Below are 11,857 nucleotides of genomic sequence, written 5' to 3'. Positions count from 1 at the left end.
TCATCCTCTTCCCTGTTTCAGCAGCAACTGTAACACCTCTTTTTTTCTCCCAGATTAATGACACAATGCCCAGAAGTATTCTGAAAAGGTATTATTTGTGACCCCTGTTTTAGGGCTGTGCAAAGCTGGAGGGATTCAGTGGACAAGCTGACAGGACAAGGCTCTGGGTGCCCAGCTCTGAGTCTCATGCTTCTGGAGGAAGATGTGTTCCTCCAGCCCTCGTGGCATCCCTCAACACACAAATGAGTCAGCTTGGGTTTTGAAGTGCTAGCTACATGAAGGCACACAAGGAAGCTTTCAGCTCTTGAGATTGACCCAACAACCTGTTCTCTGCAAAAGGACAGTGGGATGAAAGGAATCATCATTTCATGATGACTGTCTCATTGAAGAGCCAGGAGTTGAACCACACAGTAGAAAATCAAGGCAGACAGTGCACACGTTTGTTAAGAAGCAGTCAAACAACTCTAGTTTATCCTAATAACACAGGGAAAATTTGGGAACTATTTTCTACTTAGAATTCCCCTGACTTACCAACTGTTTGAATTTAAGTCTCTCTTATGTTCTTCCTTAGTATTCATAATGTAAACCATTTGGTGCTTGCCTTGGTTCAAAAGTGTAATTACTAATGTAGCTCAACATAACCCAGAAAATAAAGGGTGCTTTGCCCATAGCACCAACAAGAAACATGCCATACCTTTCACATTGAGGACCTGGAGCTGGGCAAGATCCCCTATAGACTGTGGAAGACATTTTAAGAGATTCCTTTCAAGGTTTAGGACCTAAGATATTAACAGAAAAGATGATCAAAATATTCTTTACACAAATCTCAGGTCTTCACTATATCTACGCTGTTGGGACAATTTTTCAGACCCAGAAGGCAATGTAAAAGGAGGTTATAAAAACAGAAATGCTTTTAGAATGAAAACTTAACCATCTGCCAGGGAAAAATGCATACCTGTTAATACTGCTTAGATCCATAGGCTAAAAACAGAGTTGATTTTTTAGACACCCTGGATCCAGGGTACATCTAGCTACTGCATGCATCTGCAAACAACAGCCAAAGCAGGTACTGAATGCAGATGTATGAACTGGAAAGCCAAATGTACTTGCCTCCCAATCCATGCTGCTCCAACCCAGCTCACATAGGAAGCAGGTGACTGAATGGCAGCAATGTACATCCAGAGCTGCACCCCAAAGCAGAGGGAACACTCAGGAATGCACTATGACACACTGTGCTGAGTTCTCAATGTGATCACACCAGGGAGAATAGGAAAATCAATTTAGGAATTTAACTGGATTGCAAACTGCAACTCTACTCGCTCAGAGCCCTTGCTTGGCAGTGTGAGCTACTTGGAGTAACACCACTTGCACTAAGCAAGGACTGCAGCATTCAGTACACCCTTCTCCTCATCTCCCTGACAAGCCAGTTCTACATAGCAACAGTCAAATCAGCAACACAGAACTGATGCCTCGAGGACCACCATTTAAACTGTAGTCAATTATAAAACAAACAGCAGTAAAACCCCATCTTCATGCTGTCCCCTAACACACTGTTCACAGATACCTGGGATACAGCAGATCCTTTACCTGAAGAGATGTCAGCTGACCAATATCAGCAGGAAGTGATCCCAGCTGGTTGTTGTGCAGATCTAGAACCTGGAAGATCAGACAATTTCACCAAGCAGTGTTGGGGAAAGACATCATGGTGCAAAAATGAAAGGCTGTGAATCATAGAGCAATGAAAATTATTTCTTTCCAAGAGGGCTTAAAAAAAATGTCAGAAGTCTTCCAAGAGACAAAGGCACTTCAGTCTTGCAAATCTTTTGAAAACTCCAGACTCTATACACTGACAAACAAACAGGTGACTAGGGAGAGAAGTGGCACCACAGGAACTGTCCCACAAAACTGGATGAGCCAAGTGAATAAATAATCTCCACAAAATCAGGTGGGCAGAAAAATATGTTTCCTGCAGGGTAAGGGATCTTTCCTGCTCCAAGGAAAGATCAACACAAGTGCTGACACAGGAGAAGGGCAGTACTGTGCCTGGAGATTCTTGCTACCAGGGCAGTGAACTGCTGGAGTGACCATGCCCCCATGGAAACACAGCACAAGGGTGGTGCAGCTGAAAGGCCTCACCATTTATGTGGCAAGGATGGAGGAACTGCCCTGTCATACACTGCCCTACCACCCATCTCATCCACATTCAGGTGATCCACCTGTGAAGGAGAGGGATCCACCCCACAACATGCCCAGAGATGGCTGATAAATAAACCTACAAAAGGGAGCTGTCACATTTTGTTACCATTTTTTGGAGACAGGAGAAATTCTGGGGGGCTGCTGTGTTTTAATGCAGCTAGAATGTCTGTTAAAAGCCATAGTTACCTTCACAGTTATGAGACTCAGGAGGCTACAGGACTTTGGAACTAAAGATGTAAGATTATTTGTATGAATAATCAGCACCTGAGGAGGGAAAAAAAAAAACACTGAAAGATGAGCACAGGAGGCACCAATGTCTACAATAAGCACATTTGTTAAGAATTAATTGCAGAGGTTGTGTAAGAGTTTTGTATCTTATTCAGTGTCATCTATAACAGTGAAATAGTAAATGAATTGTCATAGAGGACAAATATTTAATATTAACAGAGCTTAGTTATTTTTACCAGAAATATCACTGGATAGGTTAAGATACAAACCATCACCCCACCCCTCAGGACAGCAGCTAGCACTAAAGCACACACAACACATTAGTCCAAATTGCTCTCTGTCATAGAAATGGCCAAACTTCTTCTGAAGCAACATACACACTGCCAAACACGATCATCTCAAACACAACAGCAACGTGCAAGCACAATAACAGAATTATCTGTTTGGGATTGTACCATTACCTTTTTCTGCAAGACTTTACAAGTTGCAAAGGCCCCGTACGGAACCTAAAAGCAATTTAAGAACGGTCGCATCAGGCTTCACAAGGCATTGTCTTTTCTAAGCACTTCTACAGCATCCACCTGTAAAGTCTCAGTTATTAACTTTAATTAAAATGCACGTGATAAATAACATTGCTTTACACTTGTTTTGTCCCAGGATGCAGTGCTGCCTGGTTGGCCTCCATGCCAGCAGCTTGCAATGGCTCTCCACAACAGGACAGTGCAGCAAACAGCACAGAGCACACTGAGGTTTAGGCAGAAGTCCAAACCCAGAGTGACTTAATGTGAAATGTACAGAAGACTCAGGAGTTCAGATACATTTTCAGTTAGACAACATATAAATGTATTCTATGGTTTTGTGACCTTGACAGACATGCTCCAGTGGGCTAAGTGACAGAGGCAAGCAACAGGAGGGACCGAGTGTTTTCATATGGCACCTGAGCATGCTGGGCTTTGCAGGAGATGGGCAGTCAGAAAAGGGTGATATCAGTGATATCAGCCCATGCCAGCCGTGGCTCTGAGTACTATCACCTGATCTGCAGAATGGAATAGGTTTGGGCTAAATCATTGTCTTGTCTTTAATTTTGGAGTTAATTTTAAGACCAACCTTGTGGGTCCCTTTATTTACTGAAACTACAAAAGCTGAAAGGAGACAGCAAGACTGAGTTCTGTAGTACTAATCCAGAAGGAGCAGCTCACAATCATGTCATAGTGCACAATAGGCAGCTACTCTCTCCAGAATGACCCCAAACCTCTCCTCAAAGAGCAGTGATACATCCATTAGCCTGCATGGCAAAGGCATCCTGTGACAAAAGGTTACGCAGGCACAAATGTTTCAGAAACAAAGGGCAATAAATAAAAAATGAAAGTCAAATAGGAATTGGCTTCTGCTTAGCAGGTTTGCATGGCTGCCAGAATGCACAACCACCTCCACTGAAGGCCCAGCCATCTGTCAGTAACCACTCACACTTCAGCAGCCACCTTGTTTCTAATTCAGTTGGCTCCAACACCAGAAGCCAAGCTGGAAGTGAGATTTCCATCATTAATCAGCAGCCTGGAGCCAGGCACTATCACTAAGAGAGAAAAATCAGTGCAGGCAGTAGACTCTGTAGCTCTAAGGTGAGAAATAGCTTTTTGCAAAAATAAAAATAAAAATTCCCTTATGTCTAATAAAATTAGGCCAGGAGGTCCCAAGGTAGGGTCCTCCCATGGGGGGTCTGAGGTCACTCTGCCCTTCCTATGTTGTCAAATGAAAGAGGATTCCCAGTACAAAATTCTGTGGAAGCAACAAGCAGGACAACAGCACAACATAGGGAAGAGGCCTTTAAATGCAAGCCAGAGGACACACATACAGAGGAAGTGGACTGGGCATGAGGACATTTCTGTCCCAAAGCTCATAGACATGACATTAAGCCTGCTGTTTGTTAACAAGAAGTAGCCCCAGAAGTCAAACCTGTCAGCTAATACTGAAAGTTCCAGAGAACATACCTCCAACAGTTCACATTTGGATATGTCAAGAACATCATCAGCACCAGCCTCTTTTGCCTGGTAAGAGAAGATACACATCCAAAGAGTCAGAACACGAAGTAACACATGGCCTCTTGCTGCGTACTGGCTAGACTACTCAACTGGCTGCTCTTGAAGTAATCTAATTAGTTTTCTGTTGCAACTGTGCAATTCAGTGAAACTGCCAGGAACAAAGGGCTTGCTGCTGCAATCAATTACAGCAACCAGGAAAGCAAACTGCAGAAAAAAAAAAGTTCTTTTTGCAATAAATTGAATTTCTGCATGAAAAAACAAAGCATATTCCAATTTCAAATATTAAGAGAAAGGAAAAAGAAAGCTGGGCTCTGGAGCACCAGACACATTTGCTATGAACTAGTGACCTGTTAGTCTTCAAGCAGCCTGCTGTGTCATCAGCAGGTCGCGCTCAGACAATGGACCTTCTGAACCATACAGAGAAAATAAAGTAATTGCTGCTGTATTTTGCTGGAGGCTAATTTTGCCATGCAAGGAGCAAGGATTTGCTGCTTCCAGACAAAAATGCTTTTCCATGTTCAAATCAGACACATTTAATGCAGCTGCTAACAGCAATGGAAATGGATAACTCTCACTGTGAGCAGGATTGTGTACTGGATTTATTTTCTCAAGTAAAAGAGACTGCATTAGGCAATAAAGCCTGTCTACAATAGTGCTTCCATTAAGTCTTCAGAACTGGATAACCTGACCCAAGGCTACGAATGCAATACAGAACTAATACTAGAATATACAGATCTAGCTGCCCCTCTCCAGCCCCACAGGAAGTGGACAGAAACCCTACAAACCAAATAAATAGAGTAAAACTGTTTTCATTCTTGCTGTATAACAAAGTCTTACTGTCCAAACTACTTTACTGACATCCAACAGCAATAATATTAGCATTCCTAAAATGCAGCTGTCTCTAGGGTAAACACTGCAGATCCCCCATGTCAGCACTGGTCTGCAGCTCCTATGGCAGGATAGGTAAAATAATTGAAGAGCAGAATGCTTGGAGAAAGCCAGCTTTATACCTGCAGCTGCTGTGAGGCAGGTATTCTACCACCCTGACTGCCATGCCACCAACCTGCTGAGAATCTGCCCCAGAGGATCCTGAACGAGACTAGTCCAGGAAAAAAATATATATATCTTTGAGACCTGACTGCTCCTTCTGGATATAATTTTATTTTTCCTGAACATACGAACCACCTCAAACATCATGTATCTGTGGACACATCTCTACAGATTAAGAGACACCAGAAAAACAGAAAGAACTAACAGGGAATAGAGACTTGCACCTCGTCAGTAAGACTGCAGTCCTCCACAGTTAGCAAACTCACTGATGACACCACCTGAAAACAGATAGTATAACCAGAGCTGTCTTTGAGCTATCCCTCTCCCTGGCTGTGTCTAACAGATGAATCCTCTGAAGGGCAAGAAGATTAATAAGAAGAAGCAAAGGAGAGGCACAAGGAAAGGGATGTCACAGGTTCCTTAGTAGGGAAAGCAAACTGGGAGATGTGCAATAGCGAAGGAGCGTAAAGGAGAAAGGACTGGGGGTCCTGAATGTGGGCTGGAAGATGTTATGTGTGTATGGGAACTGCTGAATCACGGCCTGAACCACTGATTGGTCACCTGAGGTGAGCACCAAGTCAGCCATGGGGGCACAGGTGAAGGTGATATACCTGTGTGGGTGGAAGGGGTGGAGCCTAGTTCCTCCTCTCTCAAACCCCATTTAAGGGCTGACCACCACCAGGGAAGGATCTCTTCTTGGAGATCCCTCCCATGTGGAGTCCTCTGCGAGCCTTGTCATCTTAAAGGTGAGCCATCTTCTCTTTTGTATTACCTGTATAACTGTTTATATAGAACTACTTAAAATATACCATCTTCTATACTATTCCCTGGTGGAGTATCGTCATTAGGAGTTATTTACCCTACATTTGGCGAGCCAGGCAGCTCTAACTAAATCCATAATGTCCTTTATTTGGAGTATGTTTAAATGGGCCAAGGGGGAGAACGTTACCCCCCTAGAACAGACAATCCCTGGTCTAATTCCAGGATTCATGGGGTCACCCTACTATGGATTGGCATCCGTTATTGAGAAATGGGGACCCATGCGGGTTCCAGGGACTGCCGCTCCTTCTCCATCTTATTTGACTGACTACTTCGTAGGATTAGATAAAGATATACTTGTTACCAAGGAGCGGCGGTTAGCTGCCTCTGCAGTAGCCTGGCCATTAGTAATGGCCATACTCAAGTTAGATGTTGCAAATGTTAATATGGAAACTGAAAATCAGTTATTACGAGACCGTATTGAGAAACTGGAACAACAGCTGGGTACATTAACAACCAAAAAGCCTGGCCTAAATGTCCCCACAAGACAAATACGGAATATATTGGTAGAAGACACCCCAAAATCAGAGGAAGAAGACTCTGATATGACAGGGGAAAAGATCTCTAAGGCAGATCTCGAAACTCCATCTATGATGGACCCATTCGAGATTCGGCCTATTATAACTCAAAAAACAAAAAAGGTACAGGATAGACCAGCAGGGGTGCCTCCTGACCAATGGCCCCCTGCAGAAACCTGCCTCCATGTGACCGCTCGTCCATATACAGCTAATGAGTTGATGGACCTAGTACAACGGTTCCATCAGAAACCAAGGGAAAGCATACCATCATGGCTCCTAAGGTTATGGGATGCAGGAGCTGAAAGTGTTTTAGTAAATGGAACAGAAATGTCAAAATTAGCATCTATAACGATAAACCCGGCCTTAAGACAAAGATTATATGCAGCTGTCCATTATAATGAGGAAAACCATTCTATTATAGATTGGTTGATGGCTGCATGCCGCTTAACATGGCCCAACAAAACCGATATCCCTCTTAATACTGGTTTGTGGTCCTCTATGGAGGACCTCCAGACCTATATCAGAGAACTGGGTATGAGGGAGGCTCTGTATGCGGACACTTTTGAAAGCCCCGATACAGAAAAATTTACAGCGGGCATGAGAGATCTAATACTACAGCAGGCCCCCTCCCACCTATATGGGATGTTGGTTTCCATATTAAATCCGTTGGTGGCATCAGAAGCCATCGTACAGCAGGCAGCCCAGTTAGTGGCAGATTTAGGGGAGACGGAGCGCATAAGAACCAGGTGCAATGTTCGTATAGTGGAAGACGCTGAGGCCTTCCCTATTAGAACTAAAAAGCCTGCTCCACGGATGCCCCGATCAGGCCCCGTACGGGTATCCCGGAGGACTATGTTTAATGATCTCATACGGGCTGGGGTTGCATTTACCAAAATTGATGGGCAACCCAACCATGTTTTGTTACAGCTGTGGAAACAGCTTAGAAATGATCAGAAATTTCAGAGTGCTCCCAGAAAATCGGGAGTACGAATTATAGAAAAAACACCAACAACAACCTGGAATTTGGCTGACTTTATAATACCGAACAGAAGGAAAAAATATCCGCAGGTGTCACAGGCTACAGTGCCTGAGCCACCTGTGGCAAAAGATTTAGATCTGGCAAAATTCATGGATTAACGGAAAATTCTGGTCCCCATAGGGCCTCTAGCTGTGACCGGAGGCCCTATGTAGAACTAACAATATTCTGGTCCAGGACAAATGTGCAGAAGGTGATGGCTCTAGTGGATACTGGCGCAGAAACATCGATTATATATGGAGACCCAACGAAATTTAAGGGTAATAGAGTGATGATTGGTGGGTTTGGGGGACAGACTACTCCAGTCACCCAGACGTGGTTGAAATTGGGGGTTGGGCGTCTCCCGCCCCGGGAGTATAAGGTGTCGATTGCCCCAATTCCAGAATATATCTTGGGCATAGACATTCTATGGGGTCTGGCTCTCCAGACAACTGTGGGAGAGTTCAGACTACGGCAGAGGTACATTAGTATCCGGGCAATACGGACAATATTGAGGGGCCATGCGAAACATGAGCCCATTTGTTTGCCAAAACCACGCCGGATTACTAATGTAAGACAGTACAGACTCCCAGGTGGACAAGAAGAAATATCAAAAACAGTGCAGGAATTAGAGAAAGTAGGTATTATAAGGCCTGCACACAGCCCATATAATTCCCCCATATGGCCAGTACGGAAGTCGGATGGAACATGGAGAATGACGGTGGATTATAGGGAACTGAATAAGGTCACGCCGCCCATCCATGCGGCCGTACCCAATATTGCCTCCTTAATGGACACTCTTAGTAGGGAAATTAAAACCTACCATTGTGTCCTGGATTTAGCGAATGCGTTTTTTAGCATACCTATTGCTAAAGAATCACAAGATCAATTTGCATTTACGTGGGGAGGCAGGCAGTGGACCTTTCAGGTCTTGCCACAGGGGTACGTGCACTCACCAACATACTGTCATAATTTGGTGGCACGTGACCTGGCTGATTGGAGGAAACCAAACAGTGTGAACCTATACCACTATATTGATGACCTCCTGTTAACATCCGACTCACTGGAAGCAGTAGGGGAGGCAGCAGATTCATTAACTGCCTACCTAAGTGAAAGAGGATGGGCTATCAATCCTCAAAAAGTGCAAGGTCCAGGACTGTCCGTAAAATTTCTAGGGGTAGTCTGGTCAGGAAAGACCAAAGTATTACCTGATGCCGTCATAGATAAGGTTCAGGCATTTCCAGTCCCTACAACACCAAAGCAGCTGCAGGAATTCCTGGGTATATTGGGATATTGGCGTTCCTTTATACCTCATTTGGCGCAGCTGCTGAGACCTTTATATAGACTTACCAAAAAGGGCCAATTATGGGACTGGGGGAGAACAGAACAGGATGCTTTTCAACAGGCGAAACAGGCAGTTAAACAAGCCCAGGCACTGGGTATATTTGATCCTACCCTTCCAGCTGAGCTAGATGTTCACGTAACTCAAGATGGCTTTGGCTGGGGCCTGTGGCAACGTCAGAGTTCTGTTCGGACCCCCATTGGATTTTGGTCTCAGGTGTGGCATGGAGCAGAGGAAAGATATAGTATGATTGAAAAACAGTTATTGGCTGCCTATTCCGCATTACAAGCGGTAGAGCCAATAACCCAAACGGCCGAAGTTATAGTCAAGACTACATTGCCAATCCAGGGGTGGGTAAGAGATCTGACCCACCTTCCTAAGACGGGGGTGGCCCAGGCGCAGACGGTGGCACGATGGGTTGCCTATCTCAGTCAGAGGAGTAGTCTATCTTCCTCACCGTTGAAAGAAGAGCTTCAGAAGATTCTTGGCCCAGTAACGTATCATAGTGATGCACCAAAACAAACTTCGGTTGCTCCACCACAGAAGAGTCCCGTCCAGGAAGGAAAATATCCTATTCCTGAAGATGCCTGGTACACGGATGGGTCCAGCAAGGGCAACCCAAGTAAGTGGAGAGCAGTAGCGTACCATCCTGCCACAGACACAATCTGGTTCGAAGAGGGGGATGGTCAAAGCAGCCAGTGGGCAGAGCTGCGGGCGGTGTGGATGGTTATAACCAAAGAACCTGGTGATGGTATCCTGAATATTTGCACAGATAGTTGGGCTGTGTATCGGGGGCTCACTCTTTGGATCGCACAGTGGGCCACCCAGGATTGGACTATCCACTCCCGACCGATCTGGGGCAAAGATATGTGGTTAGACATATGGAATACAGTCAAACACAGAACTGTGTGTGTCTACCATGTTTCTGGTCATCAACCCCTACAGTCACCAGGAAATGATGAAGCCGACACACTGGCCCGAGTTAGATGGGTTGAGAACTCTCCATCTGAGAATATCGCTTACTGGCTACATCAAAAGCTGTGGCATGCTGGGCAGAAGACCATGTGGGCAGCCGCTAAAGCGTGGGGACTGCCCGTACAACTATCGGACATCGCTCAAGCATGCCGAGACTGTGACGCCTGCTCTAAGATAAGACCGAGGTCGTTGCCTGAAACTACAGCCCATCTTGCTAGAGGACACAATCCTCTACAGAGGTGGCAGGTTGATTATATTGGGCCTCTCCCTCGGTCTGAGGGGGCGAGATATGCCCTAACCTGTGTCGACACCGCGAGTGGGCTAATGCAGGCCTATCCAGTACCAAAAGCCAACCAGGCATACACTATAAAGGCACTCACAAGGTTGATGGCTGCCTACGGGACACCGCAAGTCATCGAGAGTGACCAAGGAAGTCATTTCACGGGTGCAGTGATACAACGCTGGGCAGAAGAAAATAATATTGAGTGGCGATTCCACCTGCCATATAATCCAACGGGGGCAGGCCTTATCGAACGTTACAATGGTATTCTCAAGGCTGCCCTGAAGACAGACTCTCAGTCCCTGCAGGGGTGGACAAAGAGACTCCATGAGACCCTGCGGGACCTGAATGAAAGACCTAGAGATGGCAGACCCAGTGCCTTGAAAATGTTACAAACAATATGGGCCTCCCCACTTAGGATCCAAATTACGGGCACCGATAATGAAGTGAAACCTCAGATTGGCAATGAGAACAACCTTCTGCTCCCTGCCCCTGAGGACCTAGAACCAGGTACCAATAGAATAAAATGGCCCTGGAAGGTGCAGGTAGGACCACGATGGTGCGGCCTACTTGCACCTTGGGGGAGATTATTGGAGGTGGGGGGTTCGGTAGCTCCTCCGGTTATAGGTACATGGCCTACTGAAATAATGGTTAACACTCCAGTCTTCATTGCTAAGGGGACCCCTATCATGTCTCTGTGGCAGATCAGGACACCCCCTTTGGTGCCTGATATAGTTGTACAGCCACAGACATCGGGTCAAAGGGTTTGGTACAGGCGACCAGGGCGTGCCCCTGTACAAGCTGAAGTGTTAACCCAAGACAGGAATACGGCCTGTATCTTGCCCTGGAAAGCGGATCTTCCCCTCTTGGTACCTCTAAAACACTTGTATTACTCCCCATAAGTCTATGAATCACCAGAAGGAATCAAAACAATACTGCAGTGTTCCAGAGTTGTTATAAGACCATGTGAAGCATCTGGTGATGGTCTAACCGGGACTGATGACACGTAAGATGGACCTGCACTGTATGATTACATGCTTCCAGTAGATACCACCGAGCACTGGCCCAAAGAAGAGTTCGACGGATGCGCCGATCATCACTCATATCAGATTACATCAGCATGCGTTGTGACGGGCAATTATGTAAGCGTCGCGATGTATTATAAGTTCATAAGTTCATAAGTTCATAAGGTCTCTGTATCAAGGGGAACTCACCTTATGGTTACTTGATCAGTGGTTCATGTCGTGAAGGGGTGGAGTGTATGGGAACTGCTGAATCACGGCCTGAACCACTGATTGGTCACCTGAGGTGAGCACCAAGTCAGCCATGGGGGCACAGGTGAAGGTGATATACCTGTGTGGGTGGAAGGGGTGGAGCCTAGTTCCTCCTCTCTCA

At 45.6% G+C, this 11,857-nt stretch overlaps 1 protein-coding gene across 1 annotated transcript in view; it reads right to left on the bottom strand.

The window, feature by feature from the left end:
* Positions 1–11,857, bottom strand: part of LRSAM1 (leucine rich repeat and sterile alpha motif containing 1) — a 29,704-nt gene that overhangs the window by 15,457 nt on the left and 2,390 nt on the right. Inside the window, exons 3-7 of the mRNA XM_065737679.1 lie at positions 4,413–4,469; positions 2,886–2,930; positions 2,383–2,460; positions 1,588–1,656; positions 695–779 (exon numbers count right to left, since the gene is read on the bottom strand). Coding sequence (XP_065593751.1) covers positions 695–779; positions 1,588–1,656; positions 2,383–2,460; positions 2,886–2,930; positions 4,413–4,469 — 334 coding nt within the window. The remainder of the gene's footprint in view (positions 1–694; positions 780–1,587; positions 1,657–2,382; positions 2,461–2,885; positions 2,931–4,412; positions 4,470–11,857) is intronic.

Source organism: Cyrtonyx montezumae, unplaced genomic scaffold (assembly GCF_038088225.1).
Source record: "Cyrtonyx montezumae isolate F1298 unplaced genomic scaffold, pur_monq_1.0 scaffold_20, whole genome shotgun sequence".
NCBI classification, from domain to species: domain Eukaryota; kingdom Metazoa; phylum Chordata; class Aves; order Galliformes; family Odontophoridae; genus Cyrtonyx; species Cyrtonyx montezumae.
This window is presented reverse-complemented; position numbering and strand designations above follow the sequence as displayed.